This window comes from Peromyscus leucopus, chromosome 5 (genome assembly GCF_004664715.2).
Source record: "Peromyscus leucopus breed LL Stock chromosome 5, UCI_PerLeu_2.1, whole genome shotgun sequence".
Lineage (NCBI taxonomy): Eukaryota > Metazoa > Chordata > Mammalia > Rodentia > Cricetidae > Peromyscus > Peromyscus leucopus.
The window spans coordinates 108,010,697-108,035,054 of NC_051067.1; the positions used below are offsets into that span (position 1 = coordinate 108,010,697).

The 24,358-nt window shown below is 43.5% G+C and overlaps 3 protein-coding genes across 6 annotated transcripts in view; 2 read left to right on the forward strand and 1 right to left on the reverse strand.

The window, feature by feature from the left end:
• Positions 1 to 5,274, forward strand: part of Slc7a6 (solute carrier family 7 member 6) — a 32,435-nt gene extending 27,161 nt beyond the window's left edge. For all 4 annotated transcript variants that reach the window (XM_028857715.2, XM_028857712.2, XM_028857713.2 and 1 more), the window contains exons 9-11: positions 1,035 to 1,184; positions 1,856 to 2,039; positions 2,735 to 5,274. In XM_028857715.2, coding sequence (XP_028713548.1) covers positions 1,035 to 1,184; positions 1,856 to 2,039; positions 2,735 to 2,829 — 429 coding nt within the window. In that variant the 3' untranslated portion in view covers positions 2,830 to 5,274. The remainder of the gene's footprint in view (positions 1 to 1,034; positions 1,185 to 1,855; positions 2,040 to 2,734) is intronic.
• A 2,167-nt stretch (positions 5,275 to 7,441) lies between these two features.
• On the reverse strand, positions 7,442 to 17,679 carry Slc7a6os (solute carrier family 7 member 6 opposite strand). Its single transcript, XM_028857744.2, has 5 exons — positions 17,451 to 17,679; positions 17,103 to 17,369; positions 11,476 to 11,685; positions 9,015 to 9,135; positions 7,442 to 8,221 (listed from the first exon to the last, which is right to left on the reverse strand). The coding sequence occupies exons 1-5, from the start codon at positions 17,640 to 17,642 to the stop codon at positions 8,094 to 8,096; spliced, it is 918 nt and encodes a 305-aa protein (XP_028713577.1). The 5' UTR covers positions 17,643 to 17,679; the 3' UTR covers positions 7,442 to 8,093.
• A 31-nt stretch (positions 17,680 to 17,710) lies between these two features.
• Prmt7 (protein arginine methyltransferase 7) overlaps positions 17,711 to 24,358 on the forward strand; it is a 42,880-nt gene continuing 36,232 nt past the window's right edge. The window contains 2 exon segments of the mRNA XM_037206237.1: positions 17,711 to 17,822; positions 19,455 to 19,617. Of these exon segments, the coding sequence (XP_037062132.1) occupies positions 17,744 to 17,822; positions 19,455 to 19,617 (242 nt within the window). The 5' untranslated portion in view covers positions 17,711 to 17,743.

The window sequence follows — 24,358 nt, forward strand, 5'->3', positions numbered from 1 at the left end:
CCAGACAAGGCCTTCTTACATAGCCTAATCTGTTCTTGAGCTTTAGATCAGTGGTTCTCAACTTGTGGGTCGAGACCCCTTTGGGGAAGGGGGATTGAACAACCCTTTCACAGAAGTCACCTAAGACTATCTGTATATTAGATTCATAACAGTGCAAAATTACAGTTATGAAGTAGCAACGAAAATAATATTATGGTTGAGGGTCACCACAACATGAGGAACTGTATTAAAGGGCCACACAGCATTAGTGAGGTTGAGAACCACTGCTTTAGACTTCTTGCCCTCAGCCTCCCTTATATTGCTTCAGAAGGGGCTTTTCTTTTTTTTAATCCTGTATTGATGCATTGGGCTGAAAAGACAGGTGGGGAAATTGTCTATTTTTTAAGTTTAAGTAAGTCTGACTTTGTCTTAGAAAGCTAGTTCCAGCCAGGTAGTGGTGGCACCTGGGAGGCAAAGGCAGGTCGGTCTCTTTGAGTTCCAGGACAGCCAGGATTGTTACACAGAGAAGCCCTGTCTTGAAAAAACAAACAAACAAAAAAGAAAGCTAGTCCTTGCAGCCCTATCCACTAGGTTATTTTCATACAAGGAAACCAGTAGTTGTCCCTCTCTGAGTGGATATAGATCCATTTTGCTGATCTTCCTTTCAAAAGCTCCAGATCACTATGGTGGTTTTATCATTTTTTCCATTTGCTTGTAGGCAGTTGGGACCCAGGCCTAAAGAGCTCTAGGTTAACAAGGTAATTCCCACTATGGTTGGTGTGTTGAAGACCTCCCTGTCTGCCATCAGAAAGGAAGAAGAATCTACCTTGTTAACCAAAGTGCTTGCAACAAGGGGGTTGCTGAGTATAGGTAGAGGTGGAGATGTTGCCTTGAAAGTTAATGTGAATAATGAATCTATCTGAGGCCAAGTAAGAGTAACTGAAAACCAGAGCTAATAATGGTAAAGACATTTCAGATCTGATATAGTGGAGTCCCCTGGTGGGGCTGGAAGTAATGATACTTACTCACTGCTCTTCTCCACCACGACCCCACAGTGCACCATGACGCTTATCTACCTCATCGTGAAAGATGTCTTCCTGCTCATCAACTACTTCAGCTTCAGCTACTGGTTTTTTGTGGGCTTGTCTGTGGTTGGACAGCTCTACCTTCGCTGGAAAGAGCCTGACTGGCCTCGACCTCTCAAGGTCAGCACTTCCCTTTTTAAAAAGGAAAAAAGAAGATAGGGCCTCATGTCGTCCAGATTAGCTTGGAACTATGTATCCGAGAAGGGCTCAGCATGCACAGCTCATGCATGCTAGCAGGGCCGGCTCTCTTCTTTAACGGAATTTATTATTTTTTTAAAGATTTATCTATCTAGTTAATGTACATTGGGGTTTTGCCTGCATGTGTGTCTGTGTGAGGGTGTCAGATCCCTTGGAACGAACTGGAGTTACAGAGCTGTGAACTACAATGTGGGTGCTGAGAAATGAACCCAGGTCCTCTGGAAGAACAGCCAGTGCTTTTAACTGCTGAGCCATCTCTCCAGCCCCCTTTTTAGACTGATTTTTTTCTTTTTAAGATTTATTTATTTAGGGTCTTCATCTTTTTTAAAAAAAATAACTTATTTTTAATTTTATTTGAATTGATGCTTTTTGCCTGCATGTATGTCTATGTGAAGGTGTCAGATCTTGGAGTTACAGACAGTTGTGAGCTGCTGTGGGTGCTGGGGATTGAACCTGTGTCTTTTGGAAGAGCAGTCAGTGCTCTTAACTGCTGAGCATCTCTCCAGCCCCTAGGGTCCTCATCTTAAAGCGTCTTTTAATCAGACTGTGATCTTCCATCCCACCCTACTAAATCTCATTTACCTCTCTTTCAGCTGAGCCTCTTTTTCCCCATTGTGTTCTGCATATGCTCCTTGTTTTTGGTGGCCATACCCCTCTTCAGTGACACCATCAATTCCTTCATTGGCATTGGGATTGCCCTCTCTGGGGTCCCTGTCTACTTCATGGGTGTTTACCTGCCAGAGTCCCGGAGGCCACTCTTTATTAGGAATGTGCTGGGTGAGTGTTGCTTTGACTCCGTTGTTCACTGGCTGTATGCTTATGCTCAGGTACATGCAGAGGCTACCAATGCTTCCTCCTAACTTAATGGCAAGGGGGTAAAACCTGACTGCCCATCATACTTTTTTTGTGTTCTGTTTTAGTGTTTAAAGCACTATCTGTTTTTTGGTGTTGGGTTTATAGTTGTTGTTTTTGTTTTTTTGAGACAGGGTTTCTCTGTGTAGTTTTGTTTTTTTTTTTTTTTTTTTGTTTTTTTTGTTTTTTTTTTTTGATGCCTGTCCTGGAACTCACTCTGCAGCCCAGGCTGGCCTCAAACTTACAGAGATCCACCTGGCTTTGCCTCCCGAGTGCTGGGATTAAAGACGTGGGACCACCGCCCGGCTTGTTTTTTTGAGATAGGATTTTGTGTGACCCAGGCTAGTCTTGAACTCACTATATAGCTGAGGATGAACCTGAACTCCTCATCTTCCTGCCCTCTCAAGTGCTAGGATTATAGGTGTGAACCACCACACCTGGGGAGAAAAGTCTGGGTGTGGAGTAGAGAGGCTTGTTGGTTGTAAAGGACAAAGCTAGGCTTGGTGTGCCAAAGGGATGGGTGGGAAGGAGTCACAGATAAGCTTTCAGCCTTCTGGTATTCAGATTGGAACTGTACCAAAGTATGTTTGCTAAATCCTGTGCTTCTTATTTTCATTTAGCTACTGTCACCAGAGTAACCCAGAAGCTTTGCTTTTGCGTCTTGACTGAGCTAGATGTAGCTGAAGAGAAAAATGTTGAGAGGAAAACTGATTAGAAGCCAGAGATGACATTGCCTGAAGCCCAGAGGCTGTGACCACAGCCACCAAAGACCAGTTACCTAACCCTTCTGAATTAGGAGCCTCTTGGCCCACATTCTGTAAGGGTGCTCAGGGCCAATGCTCTCATTGGTAAGCTATGGGAAGATACCAATCAGGCCAGCCTGAAGATGGGGACTTCAGTGGGAGGGGAGGCTGGGGTAGGGGATTGATTTAGTCTTGCTTCTTCTGGCAGATAGGTGCAGCCCTGTTGGTATGGTACATTGTATGAGCAAATGTTAGGTTGACAGCTATGGCTCACGACAGTTCACAGCTATTTGCAGTTTAAACCAGGAGTCTTTACAGTGGAGCTCCTTCATGGGAAGTTTTCCTCTGACCAAGTCCAGCTACTTGATTTTAGAGGCCTGAAATGCTGCCATTTCTTCCTGTGGCTCAAAATTCTTCCTTAGGGAAAACATTGTGTTCCCTTTTTTGTTTGTTTGTTGAGTAGCATGAACAGCAAGACCTTTATTTAACTGACATGGGATCAATGTGTGCCCCCTTTTTTGAATTCCACAAGAGGAACATCACTCCCTGCCCTGGAACTTAATGTTCAAGTAAATAATAAGCTTGATGGGAAGAAGAGTCTTCAGGGTCTTGGTATGAAAGTCCTCCTGCTGAGGACTTCTCATTTGTGGGTCCGAATGTTGGGATACCCTTGGGATCTTATTGTGTTCAGAGTACCCATCTCCTTGAGGAGGTAGGTACTGCCTGTCTGATTGACTTTGCTCAGATTATATTAGCACTATGGTCAAAATTTTTAAGCAAGGAGGTGAGCTTCTGGCTCATAAAGAAATTGTCTTGGCCGCTTGATAGCCTCCTTCCTACCTGAAGCCATGGTGCTGTGGAGCCTTTGAAACAAGGGCTGAAAGAAAACCTCATTACTTTAGCTGAGTGGGAGTATTTCTGCTACTACCTGGACAAGTCACTCCTGTTACCAAATTCAAACTCCTGTATTTCATTATTTATTGATATTTAATCCAGGACACCAATTGTAGCAAACCATTAGTGATTATTTGTCTACAGGATGCAATAAATGAATTGTTTAAAAAAACTACCTTAGCTGGTGTGGTGGTAGACACCTGTAATCTGAGCACTTGGCATGGTGATGCAAGGGGAGTTTGAATTTGAGGCTAACTTTAGGCTACATAGTAAGTTCCAGGCAGCCACTCTGGGCTCACAGAATCTTGTCTTTAAAAAAAAAAAAAAGTCCAAGTACTCAAACATTATCTCCCGGCCCTCAGCGATGTCTCAGTGTGATAGCAGGTCACATTCTGACACTGTTTCTCATAATGTGTCGAGCATTATCTATGAAGCTGAAGTTAAAGGGTTTTTAAAGCCGGACATGATGATGAACATCTGTGATCCTAGTACTCAATAAGCTGAGACAGGCCAGTTGCTGAAAGTTCAAAGCTAGCCTGGCGTTACAAGTGAGTACCATATTATCTGAGCTTACATAGTAAGACCCTGTTTTAAAACATGTACCTGTTATACTTTAATATATATATAAGTCACATGTTACTGTCATCTGGCTCAGCTCCAGCAAGGACAGATGAGCAACTTCATGAGCCAGAAGTCTGGTAATGTTATTTTGAAGGATAATCCTTCGTTTTATTAAGACCTTTGGCCTTTGTTCTAGTTGATAGAAAGTAAATCTCTGGATTTCTGTTATGAAGTGTAAGAGACCTGGAATGTTTTTGGAATTCAGGTAGATTACCTGATCCATCAGTTGTTAGTGGGCTTGGAGAACATCTCATGGATTCAAGTCATCACATAGCTTGTTCTGTTAAGGGCCTGTGTGAGGTTTGCTGTGTAGACTCATGCAAGCCCACTCTGGTGCTGGAAGTGGTTGTTAACTTTCTGAAAACCACGTCGACTTCAGGCTTTGTTCACACTCTGAACCAGTTTGGGTTGTAGGATAGTACACCTGTTTGCCTTCTCTTGTCCAAGAGCTGGTGAGATTGAAATCTCAGGAAGTACTTGGTACTTGTACATCTGTTATTTTCTCCTTGTGAAGATCAGTGAAGACTGGGAGAAAACAGCTTCAGCCTCAGTTTGGCTCCTGGGAAAGGGTCAAAACAGCTAATTTTGGTGATCAGACTAGGCTGCCAGTTGAGGCCAAAATAACAGGCTTGGATCTTTGTGGGCAGTATGTCTACAGTGGATTGCACAACTGTCTTGGGATGCCCTTAGACACCGTCATCTTGGACACAGAAGAACCTGCTGTCTTGGCATTGCCCACGGACATTTCATCTATAAGTTTTGGAATTCGTGAATCATACAGATAACTACTATGAGGCATTCTCGCCTTCTGATCCTTTTTATTTACCAAACTGGCCCTAGTTGCAAAGAAGTAACCTTGGATATATGTTTGCTCAATAAAGACTTAGGGGAGTGTGATCACAGTTGCCTTTGGTTCTGGGAATGTGTCTGTGAGAGCTTGTGGGTGACATTCTTACTGCCATTGGTTGGGGATTTGTAAATTCCTGCCTGGTGATAAGGTATTTTATGCAAAGATGGACTTGCCTAAACCATACAAACATGATTCATGTCTGAGCCAACCTGGCACCCATTCCTACCTAGGCTCTTCTAGAGCTAAGTTTTCAAGCAAGGGTCTTTGGCCTTTACCCAGCTAATCCCAGGAATTTGCTGCCCTCCAGTGGTTTCTGGGAGGAGGGACCTCACACTCAAGATGCTCAAATACTTGCTTAGTGAGCCATGTTGTCACTTGACTGTGACAGCATATTTTCCTTTGGAGCTGAACACAGCTTCTCCCAGGAACCCTTTTTTGTGGGAAAGAAGCCAGACTTCCTACAGCACTCAAGCTTCATGGTGTAATTCTTCCCACCAGGCCTTTGTTTCTTTGAATCCACCTCCTGGTGTGCTAATCCCATTTACAGTGAGTGGTACAGTTTGTTCCCCTTCTGCATTAGGTACAGTCTGTGAAGTTGTTGGCCCTTTAATGTTAGCAAAGCTTAATGAACACATACACAGCGGTGAGCACACTATAGTGATGAATAGGATTTTAGTCCTGTTTGTATGCCTACAGACCAAGATGACTGGTGTTAGAATATTGCTGCTTATTACTTGCCACACTGAATTGTTTATTTCAGATTAAGTAACGGGGATAGTTTTGAGTATGCAAATTAGATCACTTTGACAAGTTTAATAACTCCTTGTAGGTAGGAACTACCATTTAGGTAAAGGCTTATAGACAGTGAAAGAATGAGTAGAGAGAGTCGGGCGGTGGTGGCTCACGCCTTTAATCCCAGCACTCGGGAGGCAGAGCCAGGCAGATCTCTGAATTTGAGGACAGGCACCAAAACTACACAGAGAAACCCTGTCTCAAAAAACCAAAAAAAAAAAAAAAAAAAAAAAAAAAAAGAATGGAGACTTATGAACTTGTAAGTAGTGGTAAGAAGGCATCTGTGTAATTTACTTTCCCATGGATCAGCTATCACAGGATGAGAAGGCATTTGCTGAATTGAATGTTCTGAGTGTTATTTCCCTAAACCTATAGTATCTACTACAGTAACTACTAGCCACATGTAGCTATTTGATAGCTTGCACCTGTAATATTAGCGCTTGGAAGACAAAGGCAAGATTGCTAGTTTAAAAAAAAAAAATCAAAATAGTCAAGGGGTGGTGGTCCACACCTTTAATCCCAGCTCTGGGGAGGCAGAGGCAAAGAGATCTGACTTTGAGGCTAGCCTGGTCTACAGAGTGAGTTCCAGGACAGCAAGGACTATACTGGGAAACCCTGTCTTGAATCTCCCCAACCAAAAGAAAAACAAACAAATACCTCTTAATGTTGGTGGCTCAGACTTTTAATTCCAGTTCTTGGGAGGTAGAGGCAGGTGGATCTCTTCTGGTTCAAGGCCAGTCTGGTCTATACATTGAGTTCCAGGATAGCCAGGGCTAAAAGACTGTCTCACCGTCCCTCAAAACAAAAATCCCCAAGGTTTCTCAGTTGCACTACTATTTCCAAGTGCTCAGCAGCCATACAATTGCACAGTACATATATAGAACATGCTGTGAAAAGTTCTGTTGGACAACACTACAACATCTAGGGCTAAGGAAGCTGAGCTTTAGAAAATGGGTAGGAGGAATGCTTCTAGGAGTCTGGCAACAAAAGTGGTCGGTCCTATTGATGGTGGGTCTTTCATGTGTGTGAGCCCTGTCATCTATGAATTCGATTCATTGTAGATTTTAAAAAATATTTTGGGAAAAATATGACTATTCTAAACATGTACATATTCTTGTCCTTCCCCACCAGTGGTAAAATTTATAGATAGCATTTACATTAGATTTTTATAATCATAAGACAGTACGTGCAAATATTGTATCATTTTATGTAAGGGATATGAATAGATGGTGGATTTTGGCAGTGCTGAAACTAATTTGCCACAGTATACTGAACTGTAACTTGTTTTTTATGAGTGCTATCAACAGTTAACTTAGTCCATAGTATATCAATGAAATGTCTGCCTCACTAACCTCTCCCTGTTCTGTGGGGAAAACACCTAAGATAATTAGATTGAAAAGGGTTTAAAAGAATTGCTCGCTTCTGTGTATAAAGTTATTTTTTATTAAAGAATATCACATAATACTGTTCCTTGGCACCACTGCCAAAAGATCACAGCAGTCATTACAACCATTATCAGAGTCCAGGGGTGGAGTGGGGTCTCCCATAGCTCAGGCAGGGGAGCCACTGTTGCCCTTGTAGAGATGACTTCCATCAAAGAAAACAGGCTTCACTGGAGGCAGGCACTCCAGTAGGGAAGGTAAATTATACTGCTGATGAAATAAAGAGCTTCCTCTCACAAACTCCTTTTAGGCTTGAGCACAGAAGTAGAATGACAGAAAAACCACCTGAGCTGGAGGTTTTACATCATTTTATTTTCCAGACGGTAGGATCACTTACTATTTTTGTTCTTTTAATAGAATCTTATTTTGCCCAGGTTAGCCTAGAACTTTCTATGTAGCCTAGGCTAGCCTTGCATTTTCAGTGCTCCTTTTGCTCCCAGATTCTTGAATGCTGGAAATTACAGGCATGAGCCAGCATTCTTGGCTTCACTTAGCACTTACAAGTAGAAGAGCCCTTAGTTAAGTCTTTACTGTGCTGGGGTAGTTTTTCTTTCTACATGTTCAGTTAGGCATCCTAAGATGATGGTAGTGTAGTCACTGAGCCCTCAAGGGCTTGTGGAAGAATCTCATGAGACCATCAGTCTGAATCCAGATCATGGGGGTTATCATAGCCAAACTCCTTCTGCACATCCAAAGGGTACTTGCTCCATACCAAGTGCCTGCTGTCTCTTTCCTCCTCACTGAAGCTGTTGTATTCATTAGAGCCTATAAGGAGATAAGGATTTTATTATCCATTATAAATAAAATACACGCTCGAGCATATATATATATATATATATATGGAAGTTGGTTCTCCTTCCACAGCAAGGGTTCTGGAGATCCAACTTGGATTGTCAGACTTGCTGGCTGGTATGTTAATACTCTTTTTTGAGAAAGGGTTTCTCTGTGTAGCCCTGGTTGACCTGGAACTCACTTTGTAGACCAGACTGGCCTTGAACTGAGACTCACCTGTCTGTCTCCCAAGTGCTGGAATTAAAGGCTTTTTCTTACTTTTTAATGTATTTGAGTGTTTTTCCTGAATGTATGTATGTGCATCCCATGTAGGCCTGGTGCCCACAAAGGTCAAAAGAGAGGGTTCCCTGGAATTAAATGGAATTAAGGATGGTTATAAGCTGCCATGTCAGTACTGGGAACAGAACTCAGATCTTTCTAAAAGCAGCCAGTGTTCTTAGCCACTGAGCATCTCTCCAACCCTGTTAATACTTTCTTGCTTGATGGGAGTAGGGAAAAGAATGGGCCAAACCTTTTACTAAATGCTAAAGTTGATCCAATATTGTCTCATTTTTAGAGAGAAACTGATGTTCAAAGAAGTGAAGTAACTTTCCATACATAGGCAGTAACAACTAAGGATTAGAACCTAGGACTGAAAAGATACTATACCCTCGCAGTTCCCCTGGAAAGAGGGGAGCCAGCCATTTGCAGCATACCCATCAATTAATTATATCTTCATCTCAATCTTGACTCCTATCAGTCCCTCCACACCTGGGTTGCTACCTACCTCTAGAATCTTCATCTCCATCACTGCTTTTTTCATCTGGGTACTCATTTCGCCAATTATTTTCACTGTTTTCATCATCTTCATCATCATATGTGTCTTCTGGTTGCTGATCATCATTCACCTGAACATCTCAACATAAACACAAGTTTAAGTCCAAAACCTCTAAGTTATGCTCCTTAGGGGAAGCTACTGGCTGGCATACCATCTTGGGGAGATTCAAGTAAAGGTACAATATAAAAATGGCAATTCATCTGACTCTGCTTTACAAGAGACTATGTAATCTTAGGCTATGAAGGGGTTTTAAGAGCCTAACTTCACTCAAGAGATATCACATTCCAATGTCATTAGAGGGGAATGAGTAAAAGGAGGTAATGGCATCCATCTACAAATTCCTGAAGGACTATCAGGTGGGAAAAGGATTTTATGACTGGGTAATGCCAAAGGTCAGGATCAAAAACAGTAAATGGTATAGGAAAGCAGGATTAGAGACCACATAGTGGTCTAAGGTGGGTGCCATCTGCAAAATTGGTTAACAGAGGCCCCCAAGGGCACCCAGAGATACATGCACGTCCACTCAGACATATACATAGACTTCTTTATACACAAAAATTAAAAAACAAACAAAAAAACCTCAACATTTGTTTTTTGAGACAGGGTTTCTCTGCGTAACAGTCCTGGCTATCCTAGAACTTGATCTGTACACCAGGCTGTCCTCAAACTCAGAGATCTACCTGCTTTTGCCTCCTGAGTGCTGCCACTACCTCCCAGGAAAACACCAGCACCTCCCAGTAAGCACTTGATGTTTTTGAGGAGGACTTCAATTCCCAGCACCTACATTATAGCTTACAATTTTCTGTAATTTCACTAATATCCTCTTCTGTCTACTTTGTGCATCAGCATGCAAGTGTTTTGAAAAGTGGTAGGCTGGAGAGATGGCTCAGCGGTTAAGAGCACTGGCTGCTTTTCCAGAGGTTCTGAGTTCAATTCCCAGCAACCATATGGTGGCTCACAACCATCTGTAATGAGATCTGGTGCCTCTTCTGGCCTGTAGACGTAATAAAAGGTTTTTTTTTTTTTTTCCTTTCATTTTTCTTCAAGACAGGTTTCTCTGTGAAGCCATAGCTGTCCTAGAACTCGCTCTGTAGACCAGACTGGCCTGGAACTCACAAGACATCAGCCTTCCTCTGCCTCTCAAGTGCTGGGATTCTTGACACCATTGCCCAGCAAGTATTTTTGTTCTTATTCATGTCAATGTCTGGTTTTGACAATTCTGGGAAATTGGACCTACGTCCTTTTAAAAAAACATGAAGATTCAAAAACACCTGAAAATTCATTATGAACAAAACTTTCAATGTAGGTATCCCAACAAACACATTTGCTATTAAACAAGGATTTTTTTTTTAACAAAGGATTTAGAATTTTCCTTCTAAACAAAAATAAGAACTAGAACAATGTTTATTAAGAGTGGAATCCAGCCAATGGTGGCACACACCTTTTATCCCAGCACTTGGGAGGCAGAGACAGGGGGATCTCTGAGTTTGAGCCCAGCCTGCTCTACAAAGCAAGTTCCAGGAACAAACAGAGCTATTACACAAAGAAACCCTATCTTGAAAGCCAAAAACAAAGCAAAAAACCCTCAAACATCAAGAGTGGAGTTCACAGCCATGTGTGGTGTTATATGCTTGTAATCCCAATATTGGGGAAGCTGAGGCAGTTTAGACTGCCAAAATTCAAGGCCTGCCTGGATTACATAGTGATACTGTTTCAGAAAAATAGGGGACTAGAAGATGGCTTAGTGGATAAAATACTTGCTGTACAAGCTTAGGCACCAGAGTTTGGATATCCAGAACCCATGTAAAGCTGAGTGGGCTAGGTAGCTTGCCTGAGACACCCCCCCCCCTCACCCCATGGGAGGCAGAAATAGGAATCTCTGGGACAAGCTGTCTTGTTAGTTTAGTTGAAATTGGAGAGCTCTGGCTTCAGTGAGATACCCTGCTTCAAGGAAGACAATGTTAACTTTGGGCTTCTGTGTGCTCCAATAAACAGGAACATGCATTTACACACACATGCCCCACAAACTTGTTAAAGGAGGGGGGATGAAGGAAGCAAGAAATGGTGGCATAAATCCCAGCATTTGTGTTTTGGAGATAGAAGAATCAGAAATTTATTCTTAGGTACACAGTGAGTTATAGCCTGACCTATACCAGACCTGTCTCAACAAAAAAAGGATAGCAAGATGACTTAGTGGTTAAAGGTGCTTGCCACCAAGCCTGATGACCTAAGTTTGATCCCATGAGCCAACATGGTAGAAAGAACAAGTCCCCTGACTTCACACATGGACCATGGCATACACACTAAATAAAATTAATTGTAAAATTTAAGAACAAAACCAAAAAAGAGCAGGGTATAGGAAGTCCAAATACCCTGATACACCACGTCCTTCTCCTCCTAGACCCCTTACCAGCTCCCACTCCTGGCTGTAGGGCTGCACAGACAAGATGTTTTCAATCCATCCTGGAGGGGCCATCTCCATATAGTAAATGTCATATACATAGTCATCATTATGCTTTGGTTCATTTTGGTGTTCCACTCGTGGTCCATCTTCAGATACAGTCAGCCTCTCACGGATCAACTCTACCGAATTGCAGAGGATCACATCTGGATCAGATGTCTACAAAGACAGATGATAGCAATAAGACTTAACGTTCGTTCTGCTCAATGGTGGTAACGCACGCCTTTAATTTCAGCACTCAAGAGGCAGAGGCAGGCAAATCTCTGTGAGTTCAAGGCCAGCCTGGGCTACAGAGAGAGTTCCAGGACAGGCTCCAAAGCTACAGAGAAACCCTGTCTGGGAAAAAAAAAAAAAAAAAAAAAAAAAACCTTAATGTTCTAAGGATTGGGTAAATAAAGGCCTGTTATTGTTTTTCATGCTGTGTACAAGATACATTTTGTTGTTTTGAGACAGGATTTTGCTATGTAGCCCTGACTGGCAGGGAACTTGCTATACAGACTAGACAGGCCTCTGCCTTCCAAGTACTGGGACCGCAGGTCTCTTTCTACCTGCTTCTATAGGTCTTTTTGAATACTCTTTGCTATTATGTTCTTCCTTGGGGATCCATAGGCCCACATAGGGCCTACTAAAATCTGTCCTCTGGCTCATCCTAATTGACCAATATCATAAATTTAATAAAAACTAGACTCACCTATAATCTCTCTGCCAGAAGAAAGAGCTTAAAAACACAAATGTCCCAGAAAAGAACTAGCCCAGGTTAATGTTCTCTAGCTGACTACAGGGCCTGGGTCATCTGGAAGCTGCAGGGAAATGCTGCAGATGGCCCCTCTGAACAAGTTCATTACAGGAAGCAACATAGCTCAAACCAGCTACCATACAAAAGTAGGAATGTTCCATGACCAAAGCACACAGAGGGAGACTGATCATATCACATACAAACCAAGGGGAAATTTCCCTTGCTCTAAAGTCACAAAGGAATTAGTGGTACAAGCTTTTGTGTAGGCTTTTGCTCCTCAAAGATTTTTTAGTTGTATGACTGTTTTGCCTATATGCATGTATATGTACCACATGTATATGTGGTGCCTTCAGAGGTCAGAAGAGAGCACTGGATTCCCTGATACCCGAGTTACAAATGGTTGTGAGCTGCTATGTGGGTGTTGGGAATTGAACCTAGGTCCTCTGCAAGAGCAACAAGTGCTCTTAACCTCCAGCCCAAAGCTCTTTATGAGGAGAGTTCTGGCTCCAACTAATAGATCCCCACCTGATCCACTAAATTATGTAGTCATTAAGTTTCTAAGACTAAAAAATGCCAAACAATTTTATATTCAGAGTAAATTAACCAGCTTCCTTCTAGTTACTTTCGGGTTGTGGGTAAACTAAATGATTTTTTTTTTCAGTGCTGAAATTTGAATTGAGGGCCTTATACAAGCTAGATTAAAAGTGCTTTATCACTGATCTTTACCCCTAAATTTCTAGCTTACTTTTAGGTTGCTGTGTTGTTTTTCATGAACTCTTATAACTTTTGTTACTGGTCTGAACTATGTCAGCCCAGACTGGCCTCAAACTCTTGGAAATCTTGGTTCACTTTCCTAAACGCTGGGATTATAGGCATTGAGCTACTATACTTTGTAGAAAAATTAAATTTTTTTATTACAATTGTATGTGTCCTAGTTAGCTTAAACTGTAAACTTCACATAGCTTAGAGTCACCAGAGAAGAGAATCTCAATTGAGGGATTGTGCAGACTGGCCAGTGGCCCTGTCTGTGAGTGATTACCTTGTTAATTATAAAAGGGCACAGATTATGCTGCACCATTTCCTGAACAGGGGGTTTGGGCTACAAAAGAAAGCTAAACATAAGCCTGAGAGAGCAAGACACTCAGAAGCACTTTCCAGCATGGCATAGTGGTGCACAACCTTTAATCCCAGCACTCAAATGACAGAGGCAGACATCTCTGAGTTCAAGGCCAGCCTGGTCTATATACTGAGTTTTAGGATAGCCAGAGCTACATAGTGAGACCCTGTTGGAGCTTACCTAGGTTTCCTAGTGGCTTTACCCAGCAGGACTGCATAAGAGGATGATTGGACCACGGGCCTGAGTACCAGGTGTTTGGAAGGGTCTACACTTGGCTGTACCTAGCAAGGGGAGGCCCTTTGCCCCTCCCCTTGGCATTGTTATAAAAAGCCCTTTGGAATAAAGCTCTGGATCCAGTGGACAAGGATTTAGGTCCTTCCGAGGCTATTCTGTTTCTGTCTGTCTCTCTAGCTATATTTCTATCTAATATTTCCCGCTGCTCCTGCTCAAGAGTACCCTGGGGAAAAGTGGGGGTGGGATGGCCCCCCACAAGACCCGGCCTCCAAAAAACCCAAAACTAGAAGGAAAGAAGCATTTTACATGGTTTCTGCTACAAGTTCCTGCCTTTCCTAAAACCTTTACTACCCTGTTACTTTTGTTCAAAATACATCACAGCAACAGAAAGGAAACCAGGACAGTACTGCCATGTGCACAATCCTAGGGATTGAACTCAGGTTGTACCTTTACCTGCTGAGCAACCTCACCATTCTTTGGGAAAATTATTTTTAATGTCTGCATATATGCCCTCATATTTTCAGTTATATTACACAGAGCACGTTCTACTGCTAAACACTTATTTCCCATGTTGTTCTTAAAACTCCAAACCATTGTGTATGTCTATTCCTTTAAAATTTTTGCATATGTGTTATGCACATATGCCTATTTGTCTATATGTATACCACTTGTACTCAGATTCCAAAAGGTACTGGATCCACTTAAACCAGAGCAACAGGCAGTTTTAAGGGGCCTTATGTGGGTTGGGAACCAAACCCAGGTCCTCGTGATGAAACAGCAAAAACTGCTGATCCATCTCTATAGCCCCATGTATATCTATTTATTGAATTAATTATTAGCCTCTATAAGCAGTATCACAATGAATGTGTCCTGCATTTGAAAAATGGTGATAATCTTGGAGAAAACAAGCCCTTACCTAGTTTCACTGCCACTCCATTTAAAAAGTAGAGATGACCCCAAGAAGCACCAACACTTAACACTATCTGAGGGCTGCGTATCAATCAGCCAATGGAAGGAAAGGAACTTGCTCTGGCCCTCTGACTATAGGTGCAAATTATCTTTCCTAGGAAAAACAAACACACTTGGCTACTTGCAGTACTAGATTCTGTTTCCTTAGCGTAACACAAAGCTTAGTCACCTATAACCTATGGAATGCAGAAGACCTACAGCTTTACCATGCCTTCCCTCTTTCCCAGCTGTTTTTCTTTTTCTTTTTCTTTTTTTTTGGTTTTTCAAGACAGGGTTTCTCTGTGTAGCTTTGCACCTTTCCTGGATCTCGCTCTGTAGACCAGGCTGGCCTCAAACTCACAGAGATCCGCCTGGCTCTGCCTCCCGAGTGCTGGGATTAAAGGCGTGCGCCACCACCGCCCGGCGCTGTTTTACTTCTAATCAGTGGTTCTCAACTTGTGCGTTTTGATCTTCTTGGGGATGGCATATCAGATATCCTACATATCAGATATTTACATTATGATTCATAACAGTAACAAAATTATACTTACGAAGTAGCAACAATTTTTTCCCCCATTTTTCCAGAGACAGGTTTCATTGTGTAGCCTTGGCTATCCTGGAACTAGCTCTGTAGACCAGGCCTGCCTTTATCACCTGAGTGCTGGGATTAAAGGCATGTGCCACCACTACCTGGTGCAACAAAATAACTTTATGGTTTGAGGTCACCACAACGTGAAGAGCTATATTAAAGGGTCACAGAATTAGGAAGGTTGAGAACCACTGCTCTAATGTGGTAACATCTTCACAAATTAAGGTTATCTACTTTTCTAAGTACTATGCTTGCTTTTCATGGGTCACCCTAAGAAACTCCAGTTTTTTAAGTTTATGCGATCAACCTAATTTTTATCAAGCACACAAAGCAGCTAGTGGCTACTAGCCTTCCAGGCACACCAGTACCAATAGTTAACATTTAACAAGTATTTATCATATATTCACCAGGAGGCACTGTTCTAAGTCTTCTGTATATTAAATTATTCACCTCTCCAGAAAGGAGGCATGTGGTCAGACATTAATAAAATATACAAAGCCATGTGTAGCAGTGTATGCCTTTAATCCCAGTATGTGGGAGGCAGAGGCAGGCAGCTCTCTGTGACAGCTTGGTTTTCATAGTGAGACCCTATCTCAGAAAGAAAGAAACATAGACACAAAAGTCCAGGTAACACAGCTGGAAACCTCTCACCCATGCTTCTGTAAGCAATCCCAAATAAATTCATGGGAACACAGACAAATACAAACTAAGACCATAGTAACAACAGTAGAATAATCAGGGTTCATTGAGAAGAGGGGTTCAGAAGGAGTGAGTGGAACAACAAAGGGTAGAGGGAATGAATGTGATCAAAAAAGACAGTATAGATGTACAAAAATGTCCTAATGAAACCTGCTATTTTGAAAGAGTAAAAACAAAATGGTGATAAAAGTATCTCACTCATAGTATTCGTGAAGATAAAACAAATGAAAGGAAAATGCAGAATTCGGGTACAGTTTGGTGGAAGAACACTTGCCCCAGGTTTGCTCCTTAAGCAATGCAAAACAAAGCCCAAACAAAAACCTGGCACAGCAGACAGCACAATCACAGGAAATCAGCAGTGTCTTTTGTTAATGCCATAGCTGTGCACTTTTGTTGAATTATTTATCTAGGTTGAATCCTGGAAATATGATCATTAGGAAAACATAAACAAACTTTAATTTTTTTTTTAATCTGCTTGCTGGCCACTGTAGGGTGATTGCTCTGCTACATACTTCTGTTGCCATAGTATTCTGCTACAATACAGAGCCACAGCAATTGAGGCTGACCATGAACCAAAACCGCTGAAGTTCTGAGCTAAAAAACAAAACAAAACAAAAACAAGAAAACCAAAACATTCCTTCCTTTACTTCATTTGTCAGAGCAACAAAAGTCTAACAATCTCTAAATAACAATGCATATATTTTAAATAGGCTCAAATCTACTTTTCAAAAGGCCTTACAACAATTTTATTTGGAGACAAGGTCTCACTGTGTAGCCCCGGCTGGCCTTCAACACAAAGAGATATTAATGCCTCTGCCTCCTGAGTGTGTTGGTATTAAAGGCCTGGACAACCACACCCAACTTTTTTTTTTTTTTTTTTTGACAAGGTCTCACTGTGTAGTCTTGGCTGGCCTGGAAACCCCCTCTCCCCCACCCCACTGACTAAGAGACAAAGGAGGGTGGGGGGAAAGGAGAGAAAGAACGAACCAATCGTGAGAGGCGTGGTGGTACACACCTGTAGTCCCAGTGCTGGAGCAGCTGAAGCAGGACTGTGATGTGTCAGAGGCCTGCTTGGGCCACATAGCCAGTACTCGGTCAACCAGGACTACACAGCAAAACTCTAACTCAACAAAACGAAAAACCAAACAGGTAATAAAAAGCTCTCTTTTAGAGTGGACTATCCATCCTTAAGCTGATCGTGTATGCTGTCTCTCTCTGCCTTTGGGAGCAGAGCAGAGACGTTCAGCACTCACTTGGCAGCAGTCTGTGGCAGCCGCCTCTGGGTCTCCCTCCTCGTGGATCAGGTCCAACAGCTGGAAGCCGGCATCCCCGACAGCTTCTGACACACACTGGGGCTCCAAACTACTAGAGATCCCCGAAGATCGGTGGCTGGAGACTACCTTGTAGCGGCCCTCTTTACGGACCTCGCGAACTGAGGCACGAAGATCGCGGCGAATACGCAGCTGGCTGCTCCGGGACGGGCGCAGGGCAGCTCGCACAAGCTGCTGGATCGGCTCTTCCTGAGGGGAGACAGGAGAACTGTTTGTATCCGGGCAGCGTTCAAAGATCCTTTCCACCCCTAGTCCACCGCCACCTCATACCTGGGAGCGCACGGTCGCAACCAATTGGAAAACATTACTCTCGGCCGCTGTCTCCGGACCCTCTGGCGTCTCCGGAGCAGACGACGCAACCTCGCCGCTCCGGAGGCGTTTACAGGCCAGCACGAGAGCCTCCGCAGGCTCCGCGCTACGCTTCCGCTTCACGCGCAGCACCGCTGTCCTGCCGGCCTCCATAGCGACTCTCGTGGAGCACTGTGGGAAGGCGCGGGGTGCGACGGGAGATCTCTTCGGCCCCGCAGAGGGCCGCGCCGCGTGGACGTCACGCCTACGTACGCATGGAGGCCCCGCCCCCGGGCGGAGGGCGCGGCACAATGGCCGCAGTGTTGGCGGCGAGCGGAGCGCTTCCCACAGCGGGTGAGCTGTTGGCGGTGCCGAGGAGGTAGGGCCGTGGCTGGTCCTGGGTGCAGCCAACTTTCGGACCTCGTCTCAAGGGCTCTGACGGAGGGCCCTGGCGTGGGTATATTCGGGTTTCTGGAATACTTCTGGACTTCCCCAGAGTCCACGTGGAGTCGCTCAGACACCCCGGCGGACAGGTCTTGCCCAGACACAGCTGTCCGCTTGGGTGATGGTCCTTTCTCAAAATGTGGCCGAGCACAGAGCAGGGTGTGGGGCACAAGGGAGCCTCGCTTCAGCCACGCAAACCCGGACCTCAGTTGTACGCAGCCCCAGCCTTCGGTCCCCGAACCGCTCAGCCGTTCCTCTTACTCCGGAGGGTTGAGACGGGGTTTCGCTGTAGCTTTGGAGCTTGTCTTGGAACTTGCTCTGTAGACCAGGCTGGCCTCGAACTCACGCAGACATCCTCCTGCCTCTGCCTCTCGAGTGCTGGGATTAAGGGAGCACGCCACCCCCGCTCGCCCGGATGGCCCCGGGATGGCGTTTTTAGTCCATGTTCTTAGTAGTTGGAAACCAATAGTTGACAACACTTGCCCGCAGTAGTGTAGTAAAATGTGTGTACCCTACGTAGACATGCTTTTAATTAAAACTCTGGAGTGGACCTCAGTGCGTTTCTAAGTATTCTTAGTTAAACCCTAGTGACACCACAGATAAGTGTGTTTAATATGCTGAGGAATGTCCACTTCACTTCGGCGCTCTTGCTGTCTTCTGTTAGCTCATTGCTTGGCTCACTTTGCCTTCGCACTTGCCTCACCTGAGGGCTGGACCTGGATGAACTTGTGAGGCACTTCTGATCCTGTTGAAATTTCTGAAGAGTGCCAAAATTTCCAGACAGTATTATATATTTACTATGGGCCCCCCCCCTTTTTTTTAAGACAAGGTCTCACTGTATAGTTCTGACATGCGTGGAACTCATAGAGATCCTCCTGCCCCTACCTTTCTTTTTTCTTTTGTTTTTTTTGAGACAGGGTTTCTCTGTGTAGTTTGGAGCCTGTCCTGGAACTTGCTCTGTAGACCAGGCTAGCTTCAGAGATCGCCTGCCTCTGCCTCCCGAGTGCTGGGAATAAAGGCGTGCGCTACCACCACTCGGCTTTGCTTCTAATGCTGGAATTAAAGACATGCACCGTCACATATTTTGTTCTGGTTTTTGTGACAAGGTCTCACAGCGTTGCCCAAGCTGGCGTCAAACTTGAGATCCTTCTATCTACTTCAGCCTCCTAAGTGCTGAGATTGTAGACATGTGCTACCACACCTGACTTTTATTATAGTTCTTGATAGTATATGCTGTATATAAAATGAGATCACCCTTGCTAGAAATGTTAAAATTCTGATTAATATATTTTTTGAGATAGGCTATCACTGTAGTTCTTGCTGGCTTAGAACTTCCTATGTAGACCCTGCTGGCCTTGAACTTAACAGAAATTCTCCTGCCTCTCCTCCCCAGAGCTGAGATTGAAGATCTGTGTCATCATTAATAAAATTTTTAAGTGACTTTGACATTTTTGTCTGTTTCTTGATTTTTGCCCCCTTTTTGTTTTCTTGTCCCTTGCCTTCACCGTAGGCATTATAATTGATTAGGTTTCTGATATCCAGATCTGTTCCTAAGAAGTAAATTGACAAGGCCACATTTCTGTGTAAGCCTTGAGGAGCCAGTCGGCACCATGAAGGTCTTCTGTGGTCGTGCCAATCCAACCACGGGATCCCTGGAATGGCTGGAGGAGGACGAACACTATGATTACCACCAGGAAATTGCCAGGTAACAAGGGATGCTTCTCAGTTGGCTGCAGGTAGATAGGGCTCAGTGATGTCAATTTCGTTTTGTGGAAGATTTGGAGCATTGTTTTCTGAGCTGTTGAGATGTTAAATAGGAGAAGAAAACATTTGCTGGAAGCAGTGTGGAAAGTGGGTTGGAGGGAAAGGGGGTGGGATGGTTACTGTAATCCTAAAAGAGAAGCAGTGAAGGTGAGAGGAAAAAAGAGCTCGGAGGAGCTCGAGTTTAGTAACTCACTGTATGCAGTAAGGGCAAAAAAGTTCAAGAAGGACCAAGATGTCTTCTGGTTAGGTGGATGGAGACCTTATTCCCTGAGAGGAGGGGTCATTGGAAGATTGGCAGTGTTCTAGTGGGAAAGGTATTGGACATGAGGTGTTAAGGTTTGGACAGTCAGATGATGATGCCAGTAGGTAGAAGCATGGGTCTTGAGACAGAATTTGTAGAACTTGGGAAAGTTGAAATTGAGAGAAGTTGCAGGATCTCAACAAAGGAGGGTATGGAATGTCAAATCAGGATTAGCTGAGGAGGCAGAAGCAAAACCAGAAGGAAAGTTAGGATGGAAAAAAAAGGGAAGTTTAGGAAAGAGGGAGTAACTGTTAGGGTCAGGCTGCTAAAAGTCCTGAGTGCTGATGACCATTAGCAACAGCAGTGAGCAGGTGGTGCTGAGGGCGAGTTATGTCAGTGCAGTGGTGAGAAGTGAGTGGCTGATAAAGCCAGGGATCTAGTGAGTGGACATGTCTTTAAAAATTAGGTAGGGAGCCTGAGAGATGGCTCAGCAGTTAAGAGGGCAGACAGTTCAACCTCTTGTAACTAGCTCTGAAAGATCTGATGCTCCCTTCTGGACTCTGTGGGTACTTGCACTCACAGGTGCATGTATCCTCACACAGATGGACTCATACATATATAATTAAAATAACTAGCTTTAAATTTTTTTTTTTTTGTGTGTGTGTGTTTTGAGACAGGGTTTCTCTGTGTAGCTTTGTGCCTTTCCTGGAACTCACTTGGTAGCCCAGGCTGGCCTCGAACTCACAGAGATCCGCCTGCCTCTGCCTCCTGAGTGCTGGTTAAAATTTTTTTTTTTTTACTTTTTTTTTTAAAAAAGATTTACTTAAGTATTTTATGTATATTAGTGCTCTATTTGCATGTGTTCCTGCGTGACAGAGGAGAGCATCAGACAGAAGAGGATAGCGGATCCCATTATAGGTGTTTGTGAGCCACCATGTATGTGGTTGCTGGAAATTGAATTGAGTCCTCCTAACCACTGAGCCATGTCTCCAGCCCCAAGATGTTATTTATTTTGAAGACTGGATCTTACTATGTACCATTGGCATGTAGACCAGGCTGGCCTAGAACTCACAGTTCTGCCAGTCTCTGCTTCCCAAGTGCCACACCATCTGGCTCTTTATGTGTATGCCTGAATGTGTGTCTATGCACCACATGTGTGCAGTGACCACAGAAGTCAGAAGAAGGTGTCAGATCCCCCGGTACTAGAGTTAGACAGTTGTGAGCCATATGTGGTTGCTGGGAATTAAACCTTGGTCCTCTGGAAGAGCAGCCAGTTCTCTTAACCATTGAGCTATTTCTCCAGCTCCTAAAATAAATTAAAAAAAAAAAAGTGGGTAGGGAGGCTGCAGTCATAGCTCAGTTGGTAAAGTGGTTGTAGGACCTTAGTTTAGTTTCTAGGACTTTTTTTTTTTTTTTTTTTTAGATGGAATCTCACTATATAGCCTTGGCTGTTTGAGAATTCACTATGTAGACCAGGTTGGACCAGGTTGGCCTTGAACTCAATGATCCATTTGTTTCTGCCTTCCAAGTACCAGGATTAAAGGCTTGTGAAGCCATGTCTTGCCTTTTTTTAAAATGTGTGAATGTTTTACCTGCATGTAGATATGTGCCTGGCACCCACAAAGGCCAGAATAGGTATTCATATTTCCTGGAACCAGAGCCACAGGATGATTGTGAACCACTATGTGGTTGCTGGGAATCAAACCCAGGTCCTTTGTAAGAACAGCCAGTACTCTTAACTGCTGAATCATTTCTTTAGTCCCCAGAATCTACATAAAAACAAACAAACAAAAAATGGGTGTGGTGACTCCCACTGGTAATGTCAGCACTGCAGAAGTGGAGACAGAAGGATCCGTGGGGCTTGCTGATCAGCTAGTCTCTTCTAATTGGTGAACTTGGCCAGTGAGAGACCCAGACTCAAAGGAGGTGCACAGTATAAATGAAGATGACTGGAGATTTCCCTAGGTTTCCACATGCTTATACAAACGTGCTTGTGCACACATATACACATGAATGTACACACAACATATAAAGTGGGCAGGGAGGACATTTTCAATAATGCATGAATTTATCTTAGGCTGAAATCCTAATTAGCAACAAATAGATGAAGTTTTCCTTATTATTGGCTTGGTTGGTTTTATTCTGAGTCAGAATAAATATTGAAAATAACATGTCTATCAACATTGTTAGGCAAACCTGTGGTGTATCTGTGTTGCAAAATGCAATCCAACTGGGAAAACAGAAACGAAGTTCTTTATTTCATCCTCCACTGGTAGAGTGATCTTCGGAGTATATTACATGAAAAGAGCAAGTGTAGAGTTATACTGTGTTTGGGTCAGAAGTAAGGTGCTGCTTATTTTTTGTACAAAGAAGCACTGGAAGAGGAAATGGAAATGGATGAAAGCTGCCTGTAGACAATGCAGATGGGACTGGGTGGCTGTTTGTTATGGTTGGTTTTAGTGTTATCTTGCCACAATTAGACCTACCTCACCTGAGTAGGGAGCTGCACCTGAAGAATTTTCCATGTTGTATTGGGTGAGGTGGGTGGGAAGAGGCACCCTGGTTGCCGTGGCAACTTCTGGCAGCACCCAGATGAAAAGGGGTTTTCAGAAGGAAGCTTCCCCCGTTTACTGGCTTGGCCTTCCTCTTGCCCATGAGTCAGTTTGCTCTGCTGCCGCTGCTTCCTTCTCCTGCAGCAAACCAGTTTCCAAGCTTTCAGGGTGGAATAGGAACTTTCTGGGCTCCAGGTGTTAGACTGGGACTACAGGGGCATCCCACCTTGTGGACTAAGTAATTACTGGTCGTAGCCCCCCAATGAGTGACAGCTATTCTAGGACTACTCTAACTTTTGAGACACCCAACTTTAAGGACCAGGTAACTTCTGGTTCTCAACATCTCAGTGTGACTTAGCTGTTGTTACTATTTTTGTTTTATTTTGTTTGTTTTTTTTCTTTTCTTTTTTCCTTTTTCAAAACAGGGTTTCTCTCTGTAGCTTTGGTGCCTTTCCTGGAACTCACTCTGTAGCCCAGGCTGGCCTCGAGCTAACAGAGATCTGTCTGCCTCTGCCTCCCAAGTGCTGGGATTAAAGGCATGCACCACCACCGCCCAGACTGTTGTTACTATTTTGTAGCTCACTCATGTAATGAATTTTTTTGGGTGGGGGTGGTGTGTGCAGAGGATTTTCTTCCAAGTGCACACTTACAAACCTTTAGATTGTTTATGTGCATCTGGAGCCAGTCAATTTTATTACCCAACTCATTTTTGTCTTTTGTAACTTTATCCAAAAGTGCTTAAAGGAATGAACCAGCATCACTATTATTTTTTCAGAAATGTTCAAAGGTTTCATACACAGATTCACTAAATTTCCTATACCTCACAAGAGGAGAATTGGGAATCAAATGCATTTATCTCAACAAGTTCTTTAAATAGTGCACACCATGGATTTTCAGTACTCTTAATACTATCTAAGGAATTTTTGGTTTGTTTTTCAAGACAGGATTTCTCTTTGTAGCCCTGGCTGTCCTGGAACTTGCCTCTATAGGTCAGACTGGCTTCCAGCTCAGAGATCTGCCCGCCTCTGCCACCTAAGTGCTGGGATTAAAAATGTGGACCACCATGCCCAGCTATCTGAGGAGTTTTTAGTGACTATAGATTCTATCCAGCTGAAGAACTTGTTCCAGACACCACTAAGCCTATTAGAGAAACTCATTACAATTCTGTTTCTCCAGAACCACAATTAGTTTTAGTCAGGGTCCTCTAGATCAACAGACTTAAAGGAATGAAAAAATTAATTATATATTAGAATATCTGTATATCTCAGAATTAAAAAAAAAATTTAAATTTATTTTACACATATGGTGCTCTATCTGCATATACACCTGCAGGCCAGAAGAGGGCATCAGATCTCATTATAGATGGCTGTGAGCCACCATGTGGTTGCTGGGAATTGAACTCGGGACCTCTGGAAGAGCAGCCAGTGCTCTTAACCTATGAGCCATCTCTCCAGCTTCTATCTCAGAATTTATTAGGGAAATTCTTCAGGTACAGCTACTCAGGTGATACTAACTGTGGCCCCACAGGGTGCCTATAGGCCACTGATCTGGATGATTCCACGCTTAGATTCCTTTTCAGGTGCTTCTAGCTTGTATCAAGTTGACAGTTAAAATTAGTCCAAGCTGGTGGTGGCACATACTTTGAAGCTGAGCACTTGGGAGGTAGAGGCAGGTGGCTCTCCTTGTGTTCAAGAACAGCTTGGTTTGTGTATCAAGTTCCAGGCTAGCCAGGGATACATAGTTGGGGACCTGTCTCAAAACTAAAACAGACTTTGAAAAAAACTAACCAACACAATGGGGTAGATGGGGAATGAAGTGAGGATTCTTAGGATTATACCCTCATCTTCATTTAAAGCATGCTAGGCAAGTAAGTATTCTATCACTGAGTG